At 36.5% G+C, this 22,912-nt stretch overlaps 1 protein-coding gene across 1 annotated transcript; it reads right to left on the bottom strand.

The window, feature by feature from the left end:
* Positions 1-263: 263 nt before the first annotated feature.
* Positions 264-21,436, bottom strand: LOC139687075 (nucleolar complex protein 4 homolog B). Its single transcript, XM_071584181.1, has 10 exons — positions 21,190-21,436; positions 21,014-21,116; positions 20,716-20,921; positions 19,183-19,438; positions 17,516-17,710; positions 14,418-14,478; positions 13,180-13,290; positions 9,804-9,967; positions 6,039-6,232; positions 264-1,066 (listed from the first exon to the last, which is right to left on the bottom strand). The coding sequence occupies exons 1-10, from the start codon at positions 21,310-21,312 to the stop codon at positions 944-946; spliced, it is 1,536 nt and encodes a 511-aa protein (XP_071440282.1). The 5' UTR covers positions 21,313-21,436; the 3' UTR covers positions 264-943.
* Between the last annotated feature and the right edge of the window lie 1,476 nt (positions 21,437-22,912).

The following is a 22,912-nucleotide window of genomic DNA, read 5'->3' as shown; positions in this document are numbered from 1 at the left end:
ATTGTTTCTTCAACTCTGAAGGCCAGGAGAGTCAATTTACAGCAAGTGCAGGTGTTTTTGGGAGACTATACTCACAAACACACAATTTTTGCAGAGTATCTCACCCTAGTGGGATGGACTGATGCACATATTTGGTGAACAACATTTATGACCTTTTTTTGCTGCTGAATAGAGGGAAATTAACATTTGAGTAGTGGTCATTGGTTGGGATTATGGGTGATATTTGAAATGAAACGAAATAATTTACTTTGTAATTCCACACACAATGCCTGGGACAATAAATTTTACTATGGGTGATCTTTGAGGAATTAAATACATAACCACAAGAATATTCCCCTTCATGTTTCTTAATAGCAAACCTTATTCAAGTTCTGCTTTATTAGAATGAGAGAGGTGTGCTCTGGAGATGAGCAAACGAAGTCTACAATAGCTTGAGAAATATTGAGATAGCCTAGCAGAGCTTTGGGTTGCTTAGCAGAAGGTCTGGGATCTAATCCTCAAAAACCCTTGTTTTTACCCAAGTTCAGTGATTATTTTGGGTAATACTTAAATCTTTCATAAAAACCCCAGATGGCCCAGGAGAAGTACATAACTTACCCCTTACACTGACATGCAAATTTTAAATGAAATAGAGATTAGTATGAGATGAGCTCCACCCTCACCCATACCACCAATCTTATGGTCGATGGCTCTGAATTTCAATTGGAAAAAATATGAACAGCCCACATTTAAGAAAAAGGAATTGGCGTTAACATTTATTTATATTTTCATGATTGAACTGCCATTTCACTCTGGCATCTTCAACACAAAATTTCACTGAGATTTAATCAGGAAATTTTTCAATGATAGCTCTTGTTTATACACATGGAAAATTAATGAGTTTTCATTTTTCTTGAGGGTTGACAATGTTCAAATGAAACTATCAAGTGGCATTGTCTCCATTTCAGCAAAGTCGCCAGAACTTGGCAAACACATCGTCCTTCCTGTGTGGCTGGCAGGGGAGCCTTGGTTTCTCAAAAGTCAGCGGCACTTCCAAAAATTTCTTCTTACATTCCACTTCAAACATCTAAAATGACATGAAGCACATGCTAGTATCATGCCCACTTTGCACGCTTTTCAGAGGCGTGAGATGAGCATTGTTCTTCGAAGGAGAAACTAGGCAAATTAGTTTAAGATCCTTAAGAATCTGGCACATTAGCACTCTTTAAATGACAATAAAATGTTGTGTGTTATGAAATTATAATAAAGCTTACTAATGAAACAATCTAACACTTCACACAGCAACAGTGAAAACAGTGGGAGATGCCTCTTATTATCAGTAGTACATGATGTGGCATAAGAGTTGACAAGTATGAATACAGATGAAAATGTTTTGGATATCATGAGGATAAACATTTTCCTGATTAAAGCCTAATAATTGCACTAGTACACAGCATAACTTAAAGATTGCATTTTCAGAGTTTATTGAAATTCCAGTCTTTCAATGCAGCCCACAAATTTCCCGGTAAAATTCCTCATTTCCCAGTTTTTCAAGGTAAGTTACCATCAGTCTTAAGCAACAGATAGGCAAGACATTTTACCAAACTGATATAAATTGGCTTCCACAACTTCTTGCTCTATTTACCTGAGGTCTCAAAAGTTAAAAATTACAAAGAACACCAAATGATATCCACACCACTGTGGGGGAAAGGATACAATCAGGTACATTTGATTGGCTGAAAGAATATAGGTAAATGCCCAGACTTGGACAAACTAGTCCCCTTGCTTTCACAAATTAAGGCTGTAAAATGAGGCGAAATTGTACCACAGAATAGCTTACATATATGTACAGCAATGTTGTACGACAGTAGAAAAAGTGGTTTGACCAGAGCATGAGTGATGTGATTCAGAATAAAGCTGGGGTGAAGAGGCACATTGCTAAGTGCAGCACAAAATCAGTTTAATAGGTTTGAGATGAAGATCAATTTCAACAAAACATAGGTTAAGAGGCTTGCGAGATGGAGGAAGGTTAAGTTACATAATTAAATAGGAGGGAAAAATTAGTTCAGGTGGAACAGTTTATCTTCTTGGAAGTGTTTTGGATCATGACTGCCAAAGTAGTACGGATATAAGAAGAATAACACTAATCAAAGAAACTTTCACAAGGAGGATGAAGTTTATGACAGAGACAATCAGTAAGGATGATATGAAAAGATTAAGTTCATACTTTTAGTTTCTAGCAATGGTAATGGTCTGATTCATGTTTGTGATCAATGATTTTTCTGAATTTGATATTGTATGTACATGTTACAGCCGATGTTCATGGGTTTGTACCAAACACTTATGTAACTATGAGCATCTATTCTTTTATGTATCTTAACTGAGCCTGTGTCTTTGCTCCTCATTGACGTGCCTTATATCATGTACATACTTCACCCACCTGGTATTTTTGTATTGTGATCTCTGGGCAAATAAAAAGTAATAATAATAATAATAATAATTAGTGAAAACTTTGATCCGGAGAGTAGTTATGCAAAGTGCAGAAACGTATACAATGAAGGAAGGTAATAGATTGGAGGATCTTGCAATATGAATGTATAGCAGGATGGAATAGGTGGAATCCAAAGGAGGCAGGAAAATTGGATGCAGAGCATTTGATTTGGCAGTGGGATGCTGAAGACCATGATGGAGGGGAGAACGTTGAGCAAGTGAGGAAGGGTCATGGATAGGAATATTGGTAAGAATGAAGGGAGGAAGGAAGTATGAGGAACTGAAGAGGGGCTCACAGTAAAGTTGGATGTCAGGGTTAGTTTTGCAAGGAGAGGAAAGGAAATATATTGCTCCACCATTGTATAGTCTTACCTAAATTCCTATCATAATAGTGTTGAACAGTAAACCTAACCACTGATTTCCCACATGCTTAGTGGTTTACCAACCATGGTTTTCTTAGCTTTGGGGCTTTTGAGGAATGTAATCTCCGTGATTGATGCGGGATACCTACAATAAGATTACACTGTAGCCAAAATCTCAAACCGATAATTCAACTTAAAAGCACTAATAGATACAGAGGTTTCTATTGATGCAATCATACCAAAAAATTTTATACGTCTTTGTTTTGAAGCCTATGATTAAGAAATTTTTATGTCATGTTTACAGTTTCATTTAAGGGACTTGTAAAGTGACATGGTAAAGAATGATTCTACTCTCAAGAGTAAAAAGTCATCACCGAGGTGAATTTTTAAAAAATTAGCAACTTCTCTTGAGCCTTTAAAGAAAGAGTGATTTTTAGTTTTCCACAATTCCAGATTAATCAGACTTGAGTCAAAGGCTATAGCAGGATAAGATGGTAAAATCTGCACTCAGCTGGAGTCTTATTTGGGATTGGGCACTCGAAAGTAAATATTTAGAAATCCCTTCAGCCAAATTTTTAGCTCCCTAGGTGGCCCCAGAAGTCTCCTATTGCGAAACATATACTTTTTTGAAAATAATTTTTCCTGGGCGATCCTTTGCTTTGAAAAATGTGAAAAACTTCATGAACATGCATTGATATGCCCAAAAACATTCTCTTTTTTTTCAGATTTTTTGAATCAAAATGGAGCTCAGGAAAAATATTTGAATTTTTCAAAGAATTTTTAGGATACGTAGGTAATTTTTGGCAAACTTCTACATAATTATTTTTCATGCCTTTTTTCCGTTCTTTTGAATGGCGGTGTAAGATTTGCCATTTACTCCCCAGAAAATCATCAAAATTAAAAAAAAAACGTTTTTTTTTGTGTTTTCCCCCATGTTTTTAGCACATAAACTCAACTGCATTTCAATAAATATCGATTTTTGATATACTTTTTTGTTCTTTCTAATAGCGGGATTAGGTCTGCCATTTTCAGATCAGATATCAGATTTTGTCTCTTTTTACCGGCTATTTTCTAATTTATTAGCCCTTTTTATTATTCCCGTTTCTACCAGGGTATGGTAGTCCTTTATATTGTATTTCTACGTATGCATGTGGTTTTATTTCTCTATCATACTTAACTTATCCTTGTTTTAGTCTGTTCTAATCCTATTAATAATATATTTAACAAAACAGGATATCATAGTCTTCTGTATTTTTTCTCAAGAATTATTGTTCCAATAAAAAAATAAAATTACTCTTCGGGTCTTCTAAAATCGCACAACCTTACTACCTATTTGAGCTTTTAACAAAAAAAATATAGTCATACATAAAAATATAGTGAGTTCTCTGAATAAATGCTGCAAGGTATACAACTGCTCTATAAAATCACTGAAATTGAACTAGCCTAATGATTTCTCAATACATTATAGTTTCCGCATGTAGTATTCACATTTTGAAAGTCTTTTTACTCTAATCGGATCTGTTAATTATTTGATTTTTTCATTCTCGGTGAGAGTTTTATTATATTATACATGTTGCCTCCTATATGTGAGAGACAACAATTACAATATAACTTTAATTATGCACATATGAATGAGCGAGAAAAATGAATTAATTTCATAAATCACCCACATTATTACGAAATATTCACTTATAAAAGGTTGTGCGATTTTAGAAGACCCGAAGAGTATTTTTTTTTTATTGGAACAATAATTCTTGAGAAAAAATACAGAAGACTATGATATCCTGTTTTGTTAAATATATTATTAATAGGATTAGAACAGACTAAAACAAGGATAAGTTAAGTATGATAGAGAAATAAAACCACATGCATACGTAGAAATACAATATAAAGGACTACCATACCCTGGTAGAAACGGGAATAATAAAAAGGGCTAATAAATTAGAAAATAGCCGGTAAAAAGAGACAAAATCTGATATCTGATCTGAAAATGGCAGACCTAATCCCGCTATTAGAAAGAACAAAAAAGTATATCAAAAATCGATATTTATTGAAATGCAGTTGAGTTTATGTGCTAAAAACATGGGGGAAAACACAAAAAAAAAACGTTTTTTTTTTAATTTTGATGATTTTCTGGGGAGAAAATGGCAAATATCACACCGCCATTCAAAAGAATGGAAAAAGGGCACAAAAAATAATTATGTAGAAGTTTGCCAAAAATTACCTACATATCCTAAAAATTCTTTGAAAAATTCAAATGTTTTTCCCGAGCTCCATTTTGATTCAAAAAATCTGAAAAAAAGAGAATGTTTTTGGCCATATAAATGTATGGTCATGATGTTTTTCACATTTTTCAAAGCAAAGGATCGCCCAGGAAAAATTATTTTCAAAAAAGTACATGTGTTGCAATAGGAGACCTCTGGGGCCACCTAGGGAGCTAAAAATTTGGCTAAAGGGATTTCTAGATATTTACTTTCAAGTGCCCAATCCCAAATAAGACTCCAGCTGAGTGCAGATTTTACCATCTTATGCCGCTATAGCCTTTATTGCAAAAAATCTGTAGGGTGGCTTATCCCTAATTAAATCAATAAACCTTGAGCATCAGGGATTAATTATCATTAAGTGATGCAATTCAATGACAAACCATGAATACCTGTATCAATGGATTATCATCTGAAATAAATGCAGTAAAAGTAAAAGAATCACTCATAATGCCTAAACTTAGCTGTATCTGTCCCAGTAAGTCATTCATTGTTGCTTACTTTCATATTTATTACACCTTGAAAAATCATTTCTCTCGGCACTTTTCAATAATTATAAGGAAATACCATAGGAACATTAATCATTTTTAAAATTTAATATAAATATGCTCCACAGCATGTCTGGTCTTGGGATATATAATGAACATGAAGGAGTGCAATGACAGCAAATCAAAAGCAAATATGATCCTGACAATCTTATGTACATGTTTAATATCATATTTTGCCAAAATGATGAGCAAAGAACAGTAACAAAGAAGAAATGTGAAAAATGATCACCCTGTGACTCTGTTTTTAAAGCTTTGAAATGTTGCCTTGGTGAAAAATGAACATGATAATGATGTGAAGTTTTTTGTGCCTGCACTTCAAAGGGCTTTAAGAACATTTAATCCAAATTTCATTAAAATATTGAGCCAAACACCCTAAACTGAAGCCCTATTGCAATTACCTTCTCCAAACAGCCATCTAGAAGTGGCTCCAGATCCCACTCAACAGATGGCATGGGCTTATCAATGAAGCGGGCTGCAGTAGCTACCGAAGGCAGGACATGCCTTTGCAGGGCTTTTATTTCCCAAAGACTACTCTCCAACGCCATCGTCTTCATTGGGTCGCCCTCCTCGGATAAAAATGGATCTGAATCCACTGGAAGAAATGCCACAATTTCTCCACTAGAATACTTTTGCACTGCATAAATGGCAAACAAAACAGGATGAAATACCTTGGATAAGACATCTAAGGTTTTATCTAAAGATTTGGGAAAGAAACAAAAGCTAATCTTTCATGCATCTAGTCTGCGCTCTATTTCTACGTGGCTGTCACAGCTCATTTTAACGGTTTAGGATGGAGAAGTTGTCCATGGCTTGTGTATTTTGATGAGATGTGAACAAATGACAAACAGTCAGAGCAGCTGCAGTGAAAGTTGAGAGAGGGGAAACTTCAGCAAGGCCATGATGGTAACCTGCAGCTTAATTGGCCACCAAAACAGATGCATGAAAGTTTAGCTTTAGTCAAACAGAGCTATGAAATTAATAATTACCTAAACTTGAAAACCAGCAACCAATATTAAAACCTAATGACTTTAAGAGCTTTGAGGGTTTTACTTTAAAGCATTATAACATACTATTGCAAAAAAAGTCTTTGAGAATAACATAGGAATATGACATCATTGCTGACCCCGGTGGCGGAGGGGTAACGTCCTCGTCTGCCATTCCAAGGGTCGCGGGTTCGATCCCCGCCTGGGTGAGTTTCCCTCCTCCTAGGGCTTGGGTGTTTGTGAATGAGACCATTGTTATCGTTGTTAATAGTTCGATGTAAAGGCCAAAATGTGCTGTTTTCGGACTAATACTGAATAAATAAATAAAATAAATATCATAAGAAGTATTTGTAGCATCAAAATGATTCCAATTGCCTCCTCCATCTCCTGGAGGCTGAACCATTCATCTACACTCTCCCATTGCCAGCCAAAAGGTATGACCTATTTTTCAAAAACCTAATTCTGTTTGAGATGGATAATTTGAGTACATTTAAAAAAATGTGCTATTATAAATACGCCTTGAATAGTCAAAACTTAAATAACTAGCTCATTGTCATAATGTGAAAATTGCTACGAAAACTACAATTGAAGTTTTGCCGGTGATTCTAAAAAAAGCGGTGAAATTCCAGTGGTTTACACTTCAACCACACAAACTAATTCTGCCACAGATGCTATGATGACTGCAGTCTTGAGTTATAAGGAATCAAAATGAAATTGAGGAATGTTTCCAGTAAGCAATACTCGTATGTATATTGAATGGCACTGAGAAAAACTACATTTTGTGGGTTAGGGTACCACATTATAGTTTACAAATTGCACATTGCTGGCATATTTATCCAAAACCATGCAAAGCCACACACAACACCAAGTGAGCATGGATAAGAGATTTAAAAGATGAAGATGGTATTATTTCCAGATGGCATGAGAACCATAAGGAATAATTCCATACATCAAATTATCACTATGCCCATTGTTTGTCAATAATTCTAAGTCAAATGCATTTAAAGTTAATTGAAAACAAAGTACCGAATTTCCTGGCCCGTAAGATGCACCCGCATAGGATACACTATGGTTTTTTGGATTAAAACTTATGAAAAGTACTTCTGACCAAAAATACCAAGAATTTTGATGTTAACACTTAAAATGTAGGTTATTAAATTGCAACACTAAAAAAGTAGCAGCTACACCTCTATCAATGTTCATTCTTCATAAGATCCCAGAAAGTTGTCATCACTGGGCCACAATGCTTTCCAGCTGCTTAGTTTCCATCTCATGAAGCATAATTCATGAATTCAAGTTTAAAAGCAATAAACTGTCCGACAATGTTCTCCCTTAAGATCCCGGGATTTAATTATGATGTTCACTTTTTGAGATACTTAGTTTCCGTTATTATTTTGATAGAATCGAAATTCATATTAAAAGGAATCATTTTCTACCGGGCCTTTATGACACTCGCTTTGGGCCCCTCGAGACTTGTAAGCTTGTCGGGATAAATACAATGTGTAGAAGACGTATTAGCTGAGCGGCTACATCCCTGTAAGCCCGACGCTATTAAGTTTCGCAGCCCCACCACATGTAAGGTCAAACTGAATGCGCTACACTATTTGCGAGGGTAGGCTGGACACTAGTGCACACATGCTTGCAGACCACAAACAAAATGACCTTCAGCAGCACTCCTGGTCTGGGCATGTGGAAGTAACATTCCCCAGAAACACGCATGCTCAGGTTTGAGGGCGTTTCATTCATCCAGTGTATTTCAAGAAGCAGAAGTATGGAGACATGTTCTAGTGCTATGTCAACGCGAGTTAAAACACCGTGCTGCTATCGAATTTTTAACTGCTCAAAAAGTTATGCTGAGATTCATCATTGTTGAAAGGCTGTTTATGGTGAGGATGCCGTGGAAAGGTCTACTGTAAATCAATGGGTTGTAAAATTTCGTGGTTGCCAGCCTGGAAAATCAATAACTGTTGATGAAACACACAGCGGATGCCCCATCATTGCCACAGACGACAAACATCGCAAACTCTTTGAAGATTTGATTCAAAATGACCCGCGAATCACTCAAAAGCGCATCGCAAACCGTATTGGAATATCCAAGGGAGATGTTTGTCGTGTTCAAGGCACCAACCTGGCGCCAATAATCTTGCAACATGACAACACTCGTCCACACACCCTGTGCGCAATTGGAGACGCTCGGCAGAATCTGAAATTTGAACCGATTCCACACTCTCTTTATTACCCTGATCTCTGCACCTGGCGATTTTTATTTTTTTCCTCAACTCCTCAAGAGACACCTCAAGGGTAACAGTCACAATTCAGGCGACGAAGTGAAGGCAGCTGTCAAGTCATGGATTCGAGAAAAGTGGGCAGAGTGTTACAGTGACGGAATGAAAAAACTTTTTACACGTCGGGAGAAATGTGTTGGCCTTAACGGTAACCATGTTGAAAAATAAATACTATATGATTTTGAACCTTAAGATTGTACTTTGATGATGTACTTTTCTCCCAATCTTGTTATTTGCATTTGTTCGTGCTCCACAAGCATGTGTGCATTACTTTTCAGCCTACCCTCGTATATTTGTGATTTATTTAGGAATTTGTAGAATGTACATACTTTAAACAAAATATTAACACTACGTTGCTTACTACTTTAAAACTGACCCAAAACAGGGATATTATTGAAATTTGTATTAAAATCAACCATTTTCTTTACCTGAAGCTGGAAAAAAATACTTAATAGAATATTTATAAATATTTTTCCAATGAATCAGCATGCGCTTATGGGTCAAAGTTATACCCGTGCACCCCATCAGATGCAGGCTGATTTTACAGCACATATTGAAGTAAATAAAAGTGTACTTCATGGCCTTGGAAATACAGTATTTAAAAATTACTCTAATACTCTATAAAAATGTTTCATTCATAACATTTCACATTTATTACCTTGCATTTTACACACCCTTTCTTTAAAACTGTGGAATATATAACAATTGGCAAATAGATTAAAACGTACTATATAACAAATTAACAAAAATATATATGATTACACTAATCATTTCCAAATTAGCTTTTACGTCTATCACATGACAATATCCTAGGCAAAATAATAATATGACATTTGTTTTCCAGAAGATGCTATACAAATGGACAATTGGGCTAAAATGACAATTAGGAGCGTACCAGTGCCTCCTCCTGGGTTGTTCATCATCTTCTTGAGTCCAGGATGCCGTATAATTAGATTTCCAATGAAGGCAAGCATCAGTGAAATATCAAGAGGTGGAGCAGCAAGGGCTAGCCTTGAAAGACGTTTCACAAAGCTGGCCACCATACTCTCTGGTAAGTGCCTGAAAAGGGGGTGTTCACCTGGTTAAGAGCACAGTGAAAAACTACGCATTGCATTTTTGGATGTATGAGCTGGAAGAAGGAAAAAAATCATCTTTCACCATGACAACACACCTTTTCACAAAGGCGCATTGGTAAGACTACGGGATTAGGGGTATGATTTGCTCAGCCATCCTGATTTAGCACCCTCAGACTTTCATCTGTTCCCAAACTTGAAAAAATTTGTTTCTGGGAAGTGCTTGGCGTCAAATGAAGAAGTCGAGAGGGCCATAGATGGATATTTCACAGCCTTCCCTACTTTTACTTCCAGGAAGGAATACTGACGTTGGAGAAATGCTGGACCAAGTGGGTTTAAGTGAAGGGGTATTACGTAGAGAAATAAAATAATTTTTTAACTGAAAATGGCAGTCTATAATTGTGGGGGCGAGAACGTTTCACCTTGCCCTCGTAATATGATTAGGGGATACATATTTGACCAACACTTTGCTCAAGACTCATATGAACAATGTCAGTGAAGTATTTCACCATATGCACTAGTTTCACCATACACACGCACCCATGCAATAAACATACCCTGTGTCTGAGCGCCAAAATAAAGGAAAAACCCTAAAATACTTCAACACTGACAAATGATATGTTTTGGTCAAAGTAATACATTTATACTTAAAGCATACCCGCTTGACATAATGAATTTTCTGAAATAAGTGTTACTGAACAAATTGGGAAATGACTGCTATAGGTCCATCCATTTTAAAGTTACTCTGAGGAAAAAAGTTCATATTTGATTATTATAAGTGCGGATGATATTGAGAGGGCGGGGGTAGACCAGAGGTAGCGTGGGTCTGCCTGTCAGCCCAAGTTTGCTGGTTCAATGCCCGCGAACAGCAAACATTTTTCAGCTTAGAAAAAAATTGTTTATGGTTAAAAAAATAATTTTTCGGAATGACACAACCACACAATAACAGAAAAAAACACTGTAATGGCATTTCGGAACGAGGCAACAAGAAAAATAGACCCCTACTAAAAAGGCTAGTAGTACTAGTATTTAGGGGAAGGAGGTGACCGACAGCTGAGGTCATTTACGCCATCGGGGATGAATGGGAAAGGATGAAGGGTGGAGAGAAACCCGGCATCGGCATTAGCCTACTACTCTTTACCAAAGGTGCCAAGGGGTCCGCAGCTTAACGTCCCATCCGACAGACGGCGTGCTCACTCAAAGTGCCTTCTACAAAGCACCTCAAGTAGGGTTCGAGATACCTAAAACATTCAACACCGCCGGGATTTGAACCCGGGCCCTCTCGGAGGGAAGCCCTTAACAAAAAAAAAGCTACCCTGAACCCATGGCGAAAGGCAGAAGTTAAATCGCTAGGCTCTGGTGGCGCAGACCGAGAGGGTTTGCCTAGTACCAGCTGCGGGCCGAGAGTGAAGTCCACAGTATCGACCATAATGCAGTACTGCAATGTGGAGGGCAACGGGAAACCACCACAGTATTATTCTCCTTGGAATATGCAACCTTGCCTTGAATTCAAGCGTAGTAGAATGGAAAGACATGCGCAGCAGTGAACCAATCCTAGGATTGAAATACTGACGATGATGTTGAGGTCAAACAATTTCGGTTCAATAAAAAAAATTATCCATGATTTTTAGTAAAATGCCATTTTAGTAACTTTTATCTCCACCATTCATGCTATCACTCTTTCCCACTGTATTTGGTCAACAACTGGACATTTTGCAACAATACATTTTAACAACAGGGAATTCAGGGAATGTACCATATAGTCTGTCAAAACCTTGAAGTATCTCATAATGGGGAACTCGATCACAGAGGCAATGAGAGAACTATTCATTCTCTCTTAAAAGACATCGGGATGAGACTAAGCAAACGTGATGCACAACTGTTACGTGGGATACGGAGTGAAAGCACTTGATTGGTTCGGACTATGTTATATTGGGACCTTGTCTAACCCCAAGACCTTAAGCTGTGTGCCCTGTCCATGAGACATAAGAAGATGGCTCTCAAGAATGACATGTATTTCGGGGAGCCATTTGACAGAAGCTGAACTCACACTAGATGCATGCCCTCATTTTCGACGCTAATTTCATTGAAAGAGGTGTGTATGGTTCACAAGTTGATATGGTACGCAACAGATTCACACATGCAAACTTTTAACTTTTTCCAAGAGGATGCCCTGCCATCTATTTTTCCAGCTTCTAGTACACAACTGGCAAATTAACCGGCAGGGAACACTTTACCTTGGGTAGAAAATCAAAACCCGAAGTAAATGCAATAGTATTTTGCGTAACTGTAAGTAGCTTCGCCGGAAGTCTTTAGATTCTGAATGTCTGGGCCATTTATACATAAATACAATTTTCAACATTTTAGAGATTTACCAAGCATTCCTATTTTCACCTAATATCACTGCAAACAAAGGAAACTATGTGCATAAGCTTTCATTTTTAATACTGATTGCTTCAAGAAATGCCAATGCGTTCAAAAATATGTATCATAGCCTATGGTTTTATTACTTTTGAAGTGAAACTTGAAATACTCATATAAAAACATTTAAAAAATTATAATAATGAAAATTATGCGCATAAATTACTCAGTTTTGAAGTTGTTTCGGTGAGTGCATGGCTACTAATGTAGTTGGACAAAAAATAGCACCCTTCCACAGAGAAAATGAGCATTTTAAGGCACCTGATAAGAAACTAGTGGTTTGTGTTGAAGAATCAGAATTAATGGATACTTATTAATCATTCAAGTAGCGACAAAACATTTGTAGCTTCCTTTGTTTATGGTGAAATTTTTCTCAATTTGAATACGTTTTTCTGATTTATGGTCATCAAAAGTCGATCAAATGTGCTTTTTGCTGGGTTTTTCAGGCTCTTTGCATGGTTTCCTCTTGATAATAGCATTTAAGTAAATTTTACAGCAATAATTTTATGCCATGCATTTAATTTATACATCAAGATTTAACAGTGTTGCTAATACTTTGCACCAAAAAAAACTTTACAAGTGTAATGCACTTTAAAATCCACATTTCTATTACTTTGAGTACCAAAGTAGGTTAAGTCGAGAAGCAATGAAGTTCCTTATGCCTGGAAGCTAATGCAACATAGAGAGGAAAATTTCAAATGTGCTATGATGGGGTGAAGATGTTGATATCAAGACAATACACACAACGTTTGCAAATTTAATAACCAAAAAACTTACGATGAGCTCATAAATATGTCAGCTAGATAGAAGAGACGTGACTTGTACTTGGTCGAGAAAAGTTGAGGCTCAAACAGCGAGTAGAGTTTGGCATATATGTTTGGGTACTCCCTGTGAAAAAAAAACAGAACTTTAATTAAAGAATGAAAAATTCAGGCTCGGTAGTTTCATTAGTTTCACAAATTCATCAGCTAGACAGATGATCAAATTAGATCCACGTCAAAATGCCACATTCATAGGCAATGGAGAATTTTAGGCTGGAAGTGTGAGGGTCATGTTGGTGATAGCTGGAATATGTGCAGAATAGGTGAGGATGTTTCCTCACACAGAGGTCAGAATGGAGTACGCATGCATAAGCAGGATGGGGGAAGTATTTCAAGGGAGAGAAAAAAGGGGTTTCCATGCGGTTGTATTGCCACAGATAACCATTATGGTTTTTTCGGCAAAGGATGCCTTAAAGGAACCACTGTTATTCCCCAGAATATAATGGCATCAGTATGAGTTTATTTTTGCAAAGTAGACTTATTTGAGAGTTCCAAGAAATTTAATGCACAAGGATTATACTATTGTTAAGGAAAATACATAGACTGGAGGAAGGAGAAGTTATTTTGGTGTGAAACTTGAAGCATTTTTTAGTTCAGTTTGTTTAGTTTCATGAGAAAAGAGATGACAGAATTTGCTGACTGAGTTTTCATTAAAATGTTTTGGTATGTACCTCTTGTTTTAAAACTGGTGGGTTTAAAAGTGAAATTAACGGTAGGATGAAGGGATAGTTGGTGACAGAGGTGCACTTGTAATTACTTGTAGCTCAAAGGCAGAGTAATGTGGATATGTCTGTGGTAACTCTGGTTGGTGTATCATTTAAAATCTTCGAAAGAGTTCAAAAGTTACCTTCAGGCAGTTTATAGTACAAGTGCCCTTAGGGTGAATGATGAAGGCAGTAAATCAAATACAGATAACATAAAAACAGATAGTTCAAAAAATGGAACACCTATTATCCAATTTGAGGTTTTAAAATATAATTTTGTGATTGGTCAAAGTACTGGGTGAGAAATTAAGGACCCCAGCCTGAATTCTGGTAAGGCGAATAATTGTTACACTTCGAAATTACAGCATTTGATGCACATAAGTGGATGATTCTATCAAAATACCCGTTACCTCATATCCTGCAGTTATTTTAATTTTAAAAAATGAATAAAGAAAGACTTTGGTCCAAACTTTAGCAATAAAGTACTCACAAATTGTGTTTCTGGATCAAAATAAAAATTCCTTGAAGGGAGAGCAAACTAGTTGAACCACCTGAAAAATTTAGAAACATACAAGGTCTTCATCAACTACCCTTTTGCAAAACTTCAGGCATCACTTTGTGGAAACGATACATATTGCAAAAGAAACACTTGGTTTTTCCACATAAAATATTTCCCTATATTTCCATATACTACCGCAACCCACTTATATATAAGTGGGTAGTCCAGGGGGTAGAGCGTTGGACTGCTGACCGGAGGGGCCCGGGTTTGCTTCCTGGGCAAGGCACTCTGGGCACCTGCAGCTCTACCCAAGCTAAAGTGATTTTTCGGGTACCAGGTCTTCCTGGGAAACCATAACCGGCACAGGGAAAGGAACTGCCCCCCCTACCCTGATGTGTGAATTTTCACACGCCATATAGGGCGTAATAATGGGTGATCTCTACCATCACCTACTAAACCGACCTTCGGGTTGATTACTGTGTTTATGGTTTATATATAAAAATATAAGGTAAATTAGCTTTACCTATTTAAAAAAATGGACAATCAAGTTTATAGTGAGGACCATCTCCCAATTTAGCCATTGGTAAAAAAGAAATTTGACCATTTGTTAGACCCAATAGCAAAATGTACATCTTAATAATAAAAATAGAACTCTCAGTTGCAGTTAATGCTGATAAATGCATTTAATTTATTTTCCTCTAACAGCAATCATATTATCAAAGTTTTGTGATGAAGGTTTTTCGTAACTTCAGTCACTATTACCTATGACACTAAGGAGGATGAGCTGGCTGGTCACTAATAACAAACACCAGGTCGTTACTACCCAAGGTCAAGGAATAAATGAGAAATATTTAAAAAGATTTCTCAATAGCAGATTCTAATACACCAAGTTGGCCCATTGGAATGTGCAGCTACACTTAATAAACTACATCATTGTTAAAATGAAATTCACATAGTGTTATTTTCTGACCCTGGATTTGAACGATAAATTAGTTGTAAGTTAGAAAGGACTCTGAAAATGCCTGGAACAGGAAAACATTCTGTGGACAACTTCAAGCATGCATGTATAATTCTCAGAAATTAATCCTATAAATTGACACACAGTTAAAAGACAAAATTTAATTCTGAACTTTCAGTTAGGATTTTAAATTTAAAACTCACGTTAAGAAAGCCATCATCCTTACCTTAGCGATAAGGGCTTTAAAAAAAAAAAATTAACCCTTTGCACTCAGGTGCTTTTTCCTTGATTGCCTTAGTCTACTCGGGATTCAATTTTTTAAATACCCCAAATTAGATAAGCGTGGTACTAGAATGAAAAACTGGAGTTCCTTTTCATACAAACTTATTTATTTGGAATTTTGACATAATTATTGATAAACCATAATTTAAACTCTATAATTTTTCATGGTATGATATTTTTGGAAGCATTCACCAACATGAAGACCTGGTTTACATTCACATGTCTCACAGATATATATCGTCTCTCCTCTTCCTCCCTTGATTTTTCGATCAGAGCAAACCGCACAATCTTTATGTTTTTTGTTAGGGTGAGGTGTGATTATATGGAGTTTTCCATCTAAACGTTGCTCTATGTTTGTGGATGGCAATCTAACCCTGGAAGTTTGTGTACCATCTCGGAATTCTCCAACGAGATCGTGTACTAGTTTCCAAACAAATTTCACATGCGAGATCGGTTTTTCTTTGTTAGCATTCTTTATACATTATAAAAGAATTTACAACACTGACCTCAAGCCCCCAGAACAACAATTTACGCCACCATTTTAGAGTTTTCCTCATGAAACAGTAGGTGCTTGTGTAATGATCCGCTATATCAACTCCCCCCATAAACTTGGTATAATTTGTCACAACCTTGGGTTTGAAAACTATTTCATTCCCACCACCACGAACTCTCCTTTCCACAGACTCAGTCTCTGCAGTGTCCCACGTACTGAGCATTGTGACTATCCTCTTGTCTTTCCATGCAAGGAGAATGATGATCGTCAAACAACGATGTTGCAACCTCAAAAAAGCACGACTCCAGGAAAAGGCCTAAGGTTCGTGTTTTACTATGAATATAATAGATCATATCTTGGACCCTCCTACTCAGGATTCCTGACTATGCAATATATATATGAAAAGAGCAGGCAGAATATTTGATGAGACAGCGGACACTAGGAAGAAAAGGAAATGAAAGAGTCCAAACTAGAAAGCAATGAACTAAAGATCAGCCGACTGAGGTAACTTTACATTCTGGCGATCTTTTTTCAGACACCGATAATCTCTAAAAGACATTGCTTTACATTTAGCTGACTTCCAAGTAATGAAGGTCAAACAATGCAAATGAAAAAGAACCTACAACACAGTAATTAAATAACAAAAAACATCTGCGTAGGTGGTGGCATCCTTTGGAGACGGCATTTATGTCGACGACGACATAATGGGTTGATGCCATTCATTTATAAAACAAGCTATGCTTTTAATTAAGCTTTACTTTACTTGTCCTTTCATGCAGATGATTACAAGAAAAGTTATTGGAAAAATAGACAAAAATCACAATTCCCCTCGTGGTGAAACTCCGTTTCGAGTGTGGCTCGACATACGAGCTGCTGCCGTTGCCAACCGTGTCGGGTCAAACTCGACATCCGAGTGCAAAAGGTTAAAGAAAAATCTAACCCACAAAATACCTTTTGTTGCTGACCATTATAAAGGCAAGTAATAATTATACAAAGGTAATGAATGATTATATTCAGTTTGACGACATACAAAATGAATGAAATTTCTCAAAAAATTCAGAGGCATCACACATTTAAATACGTACTTCGATTGTTGTGTTACCATTCAATTTCAAGAACCTGTAAAATAATTATTCTCTCAATTTTCATGGGAATAATGCTATTGAATGTGGAACACTTTGGGTAAACTGACCCCTGATTTTGTGCATTATGGAATGATTGGTCTCATGAAAGCATTTTATTTAAAAACATATGAAGCTATTATGGTAACAGGTCATTGAGAGAATAAAACCAAAGATATATGAGGTAATTCAGGAATGTGAGTACATAAGATTTTATCTGAAATCCATTTCTCACCTTGCTCAAATGAGTCAAAGAGAAGATCGGTGAGGTGCAGGGGGTTGGTTAACCTGTGCAGGACTTTGGTCAGCAGGAGCATGAGCATTTGGTGGTGGGTGGCTATCTCCTTCCTCTTCCATTTCCCAATTTCCTTCCAAACACTGTCCAACCAACGGACTTCTAATTTTTCATCAAACTCAAACGGTGCGTTGCCTTGACAATTGGCAAATGCCACATGCAAAGAGCAAATTTTAATCACACAACAACAAGATGGAAACATCCAAGGCGACAGGAGGAATACAATTAAGTCACAACATGAACTTATGAGCACAAATATATTCAAGCATATGAGCACAAGTACATCCATAACATTGAATTGATTACTACAGTAAACAAATTCCAAGAAACTGTGGGAGATCCACCAATGGTAACTTTTAACGGAGTCATCCACTGAGTGTGCATTGTAATACAACAATTTCAGAGTGTAAAAATCATTTGCCTTGACTGGGATCCACAACGCCTTGTTCCTTGGGAGGCCCCCAAAATTTCAGCTTGTAAGAGGATGCCTTGTTAGCTTAACTGACTAAAGCACTACGCCGGACATCGAGGGATCCGGGTTCAAATCCCAGTCAAGGCAAATGATTTTTACACTCTGAAATTGTTGAATTGTACCACACTAAACTTTCACATGCAGCAAAGCCACACCACAAGCTTTTGCCATAACATGATTGACCTCTGTGTTTCCACAAAACGTGGCGACTCTTCAATGTAAGCCTTAACTTAAATTTCCACTGCCGACATAAAATTCTAAATTTCTCACTTTTTTAATTCCCATGCCATTTCAAGAATGTTAAATCAAAGTAATATATCTGTGATAAAATCATTAAACAAAAAAAAAGAAGTAAAATGAAGGCATTACAACAATAACACTTTTCTGTCAAGTCATCATGGCATGACGAGTGATAAAGTAACTATTTCTCAATATTACTCCCCAGTGATATAGTTTATTTAGTTAAAAGTTGCCAATGTAATACTTCATCCCCAGTCAAGATTTGTAATCTGTGCAGTCCCCTCATTCATTGTAATAACCTTGCCAGATACACTGAAGCTCTGCAATTGAAAATAATCCACATTTCTTCTCCATTTTGTCGAAGGACCTAGGAGGAGCCTATCTTTAAAGTAGTACCAAGTATGCACCTGTTTCATTTCAATTTTTTCAAACATTGGTAAATGTATGCAAGTCCCTAAGCTACTACATTTGCTCTCTTTTGGGTCCAGCAACCTTAAGGAGAAAAATATCAATGGAATCAAAATTTTCCAGGCAAAAGGAAAAATGTATAACATACTGCCATTTAATTGAGTTAGAATTTTGAAATTTTAGAAAATAAAAAAAATCAGGTCAAAGCTCTACAGGTGTAATGCTAGGGTGAGAATATGTGATTAATGGATATACAATTTGCATCATAAGGACATAAAAGTGAGGACAGAATAAGAGCTAGTGTCAGTGAAAGAATTGGAATACCGTTTCAAATAGAAGAAACAGGAACTGAATATGCAGTGTTACAAATAATTCTTGTGCATGCCCCACAGTAAGGGTGATTATCGCTTTTATATATTTTAATTAGACAGTTAAGTTAAGAAATGATGATCTAGGCACATCAATTCTTCCTCGTACAAATGCTTACCTTCAATATGACACAAAGGAGAAGGAACTTTGGAATCTTTTTTTTTCTCATTTCCCATTTTTTCTGGAAGGATAACATCCAACAGAGAAAATATGTTGCATTGCATAACATCCGAGGGTGCTTCCTGGTGTTTCACAAAAGGCACTAGAATAGTCCATACATAATGCCGCACATCAGGGCACAGAGACCATTCACTTAATTGTGATATTACAGGCTTCATTTCCAGATCCGAAGAAAGAAGTTTATGGACTATAGCCTACGGAGAAAAATGAATTTGGATCAATGTAAAGATTTTTACAGACAAGAATTTATCAAACAGTTGAAATTCATTCAACTGCAGCAATTTTTGATGTTATTAAGACCTGTCTCAAGACCTTCATAAGATTTCATCACTTTTACATGCCTATTTTAGAGTTACGCTTTTGAATCATTGAACACTTTCTAAGAACCTGGACCAGAAATGACTAATTTGAGTAAAACTTTTGTGGCTAATTGTTTTTGTAACATGTTTTCGACTTGGTGCAAAACAACATATTGCAGCGGATGTAATATAAATCACAAAATAAAAAATGTAATTTTGTAGATTCATTTCCCTGCAATTTTTAAAGTAAGTTGCTTCCGTAAAAATTTTCTTTTGCAAAAAAACTAGATTGAGCATACTCAATGGGCTGATATAGGCCAAAATACAAATATATCAAACTTCCAACCTAAATTAATGCTGAATGGCTGGAAACAATGCCTCCTAGATGACACTTGTGGACATAATATTGGTAGAGAAAAATGGATGTAACAAAACTGAGTCAATCTAAGGTAAAATAATAGAGGATTTGGAAATAAAATTGCTAATGGACGATAATCGAGCAGAGGCAAGAAAGAAGGCTGCACTTCATTTGAGTGAAACACCTAATAAATTATGCACAATCTAACCTTTCATACTCTAGGGAAAAGAGAGTTTTTCAAAATGACTTCATTATTCAACCCCCAAAGAACTTTCACCTTTCACCACTGACAAACCATCGTTAACACCAAGAATATGATTGCTGGGTAAATCTGTCAAATGAATTGAAAAGTAGCTTCTCTAGGAGATTCGTGGTGAGACCACCCCACTTTCCCATCCTCATTGAATCATATGCCATGACATTAATTCATCTTCGGTAATAAGACTCCTTTTATCTCCCTTCGCCATTTCCATAACCACTATTTCCACCTTATCCATATGATTTTTCACGTAACACACCCAACAAGAGCGCGTAAACGCACCTCGGAACCACGAATATTAGAAGTGACTACAAGGGTTAAAATCTTTCAGGGAATCACGTCAAGGCAAGTTCATATTATTTACGTACACCATGCCCAATATCACTTGTGTCGCTGTTAACCATTGCTTTAAACTCTAGGACACATCACACCGTTGATAATGCCTATCAATATACTGAACATTCCCGGGATATATACCAGCATCATTTCTGCACGATCCACGAGCATGAAGCAATTATTATTTTTCAATAAAACCACCTAATGACTAATAACTACCTTCATCCTTCCAGCAGGAAAATAAGTTTCTTTTACATCTTGTTTCAGCGGGTACTTCCCTTCCAAAGAGACTAATTTCATTAGAGTGTTGAGGGCTTGGGACTGATCAACATGTTCACCATATTCCAAAATATTTATTAATATTTTTACAGCATCATCATAACATTCCCGCAACCACGTAGGGTAATCTGCCTTGGAAGATACACCTAAAGATTAAAACGTCACAATCAAATCGTTAGATAATGGTAACGCACATAAAATTCTATTCTATTAACTATCTTCTCCAGTCTCGCATTACCTGGGCTTTTTTCTGGGCGTTTCATCATTTCCCTCTTTTGAAGAACCTCGGAAAATATGTCTTCTACGGCTAAAGACCATGGTTGTAAATCAGCTCCTTCTTCCTAAAACGAATATTTAAATTGCTTTACTATCCCCAGTGGCCACATACATACACTATGCAAGGATGCTACTTACTTTGACGCAGCCCAAAATATCAACGAGGTTATTGGCATTCTTCCGGCTCTCTAGAAACCCATTCGCGAGCATTTTTAGTTTTTTCCTAAACATTTTACTCTCTTTTCTTTCTTTCTTTGGCATTATGACAGAAAAAGAACAATTACTAATTACAGATATTCAATGCTCACAGAATGAAGCTCAGCCACAAATATCTAAGGCTTTATCATAACAGAAAGACTACACGTGCTCAGTATGTTTACAAGTATACAGCTGAAGTTGCCAGTTGACACCATCACTATCGCTTGTTAGTCTCTCGAACGGAATCGAGAGTATTCGAATGTGGCTATTCGATTGTAATTAAAGCGGGAGTTTCTAAACTGAATTTCTACGAGCGTTCGTTTGCTTCAAATTAAGATGCCTAAATTACCTCTAGAATTATTTTCTGCTAGTAAAAGGTACATCTAATTTCCCCATCAAGTCGAATATCGTGGAAAATAAGAGTGACGACGTTGTGAGTACACTATATTTTAACGTTAAGTGCTTGCCCTAAATGAAAATGTTCCCTTAATGCTCGACATTATGAATATTGACCTTTTTAGAAATACTATTTACTGTTTTCTCGATATTTATTAAGATTTAATGAGCAATACAAGAATACAATGAAGATTTTCCCCGCAACATCATACCTTATCCCCTAATTTTACAGCTCTCCTCATATACACATTTGCTGCTGCATTTAGTTGGCATCTATGCATGCTTTTGCATTCTCATATTTCTGTCTATTCAGTAATGTGGGAAATAGTAAACTTGAATGTAAAGCTATTTTTACTTTCTTATACAAACTGATTTTTTATGAGCTGCACATACTATCAATGCCTTTGCTAGTCTTCTGGCATTTACGTATCGTACAATAACTTATCTATTGTGACGTCTTTGGTAATCATTTTACATACATATACATGATCATACATTTTTTTCACTTCTTTCCCTAGTTGCTCTCTTCACAGTCTTTCTCTCCATTGCCTATTAGGACCTTGACTGCTTTTGTTTTTAATATATATTTACCCTCAGTTTTATTCTTTCTTATCTCACTGAGATTTTCAAAGACCCCATTTGTCCCTAAGACTAATTCTGCCTCATTGCAGAATTCTGCAGAGCTGCAGGTGCCCTGAGACTTGCCCGGAAATGGAACCCAGGACCCTCCAGACAGTAGTCCAACACTCTACCCCCTGGACTACCGCCTAGGTAATTTATATGTTGATATAGTCAAATAGTTATTTGTAGTGTAGTATAGATAATGTAGTTAGTGTAGATAATGTCTCACTTTGAATGTTGTTAAATTAGTTTTGATTTATGCCTAGTTAATCAAATAAACATGTTTTACCTGAGTCAATAAGTTTTACATGATGTCCTGAATCAGTTTATTATTATTATTACTTTTTATTTGCCCAGAGATCACAATACAAAAATACCAGGTGGGTGGAGTATGTACATGATATAAGGCACGTCAAATGAGGAGCAAAGACACAGGCTCAGTTAAGATACATAAAAGAATAGATACTCATAGTTACATAAGTGTTTGGTACAAACCCATGAACATCGGCTGTAACATGCACATACAATATCAAATTCAGAAAAATCATTGATCATTAACATGAATCAGACCATGATCATTGCTAGAAACTAAAAGTATGAACTTACTGGTCGGGAATATTGTTGAGATATTCATCAACCGAGTAAA

This window comes from Hetaerina americana, unplaced genomic scaffold, assembly GCF_022747635.1.
Source record: "Hetaerina americana unplaced genomic scaffold, ioHetAmer1.1.p SCAF_1, whole genome shotgun sequence".
Classification (NCBI taxonomy): domain Eukaryota; kingdom Metazoa; phylum Arthropoda; class Insecta; order Odonata; family Calopterygidae; genus Hetaerina; species Hetaerina americana.
This window is presented reverse-complemented; position numbering and strand designations above follow the sequence as displayed.

Coding starts and splice junctions, on each gene's coding strand:
- LOC139687075 (XM_071584181.1), bottom strand. CDS start 21,312: ATGCCAAAGAAAGAAAGAAAAGAGAGTAAAATGTTTAGGAAAAAACTA. Junction 21,117..21,189: donor ATATTTTGGGCTGCGTCAAA/GTAAGTAGCATC, acceptor TATTCGTTTTAG/GAAGAAGGAGCTGATTTACA. Junction 17,711..19,182: donor TCCTTTGTGTCATATTGAAG/GTAAGCATTTGT, acceptor CCAATTGTCAAG/GCAACGCACCGTTTGAGTTT.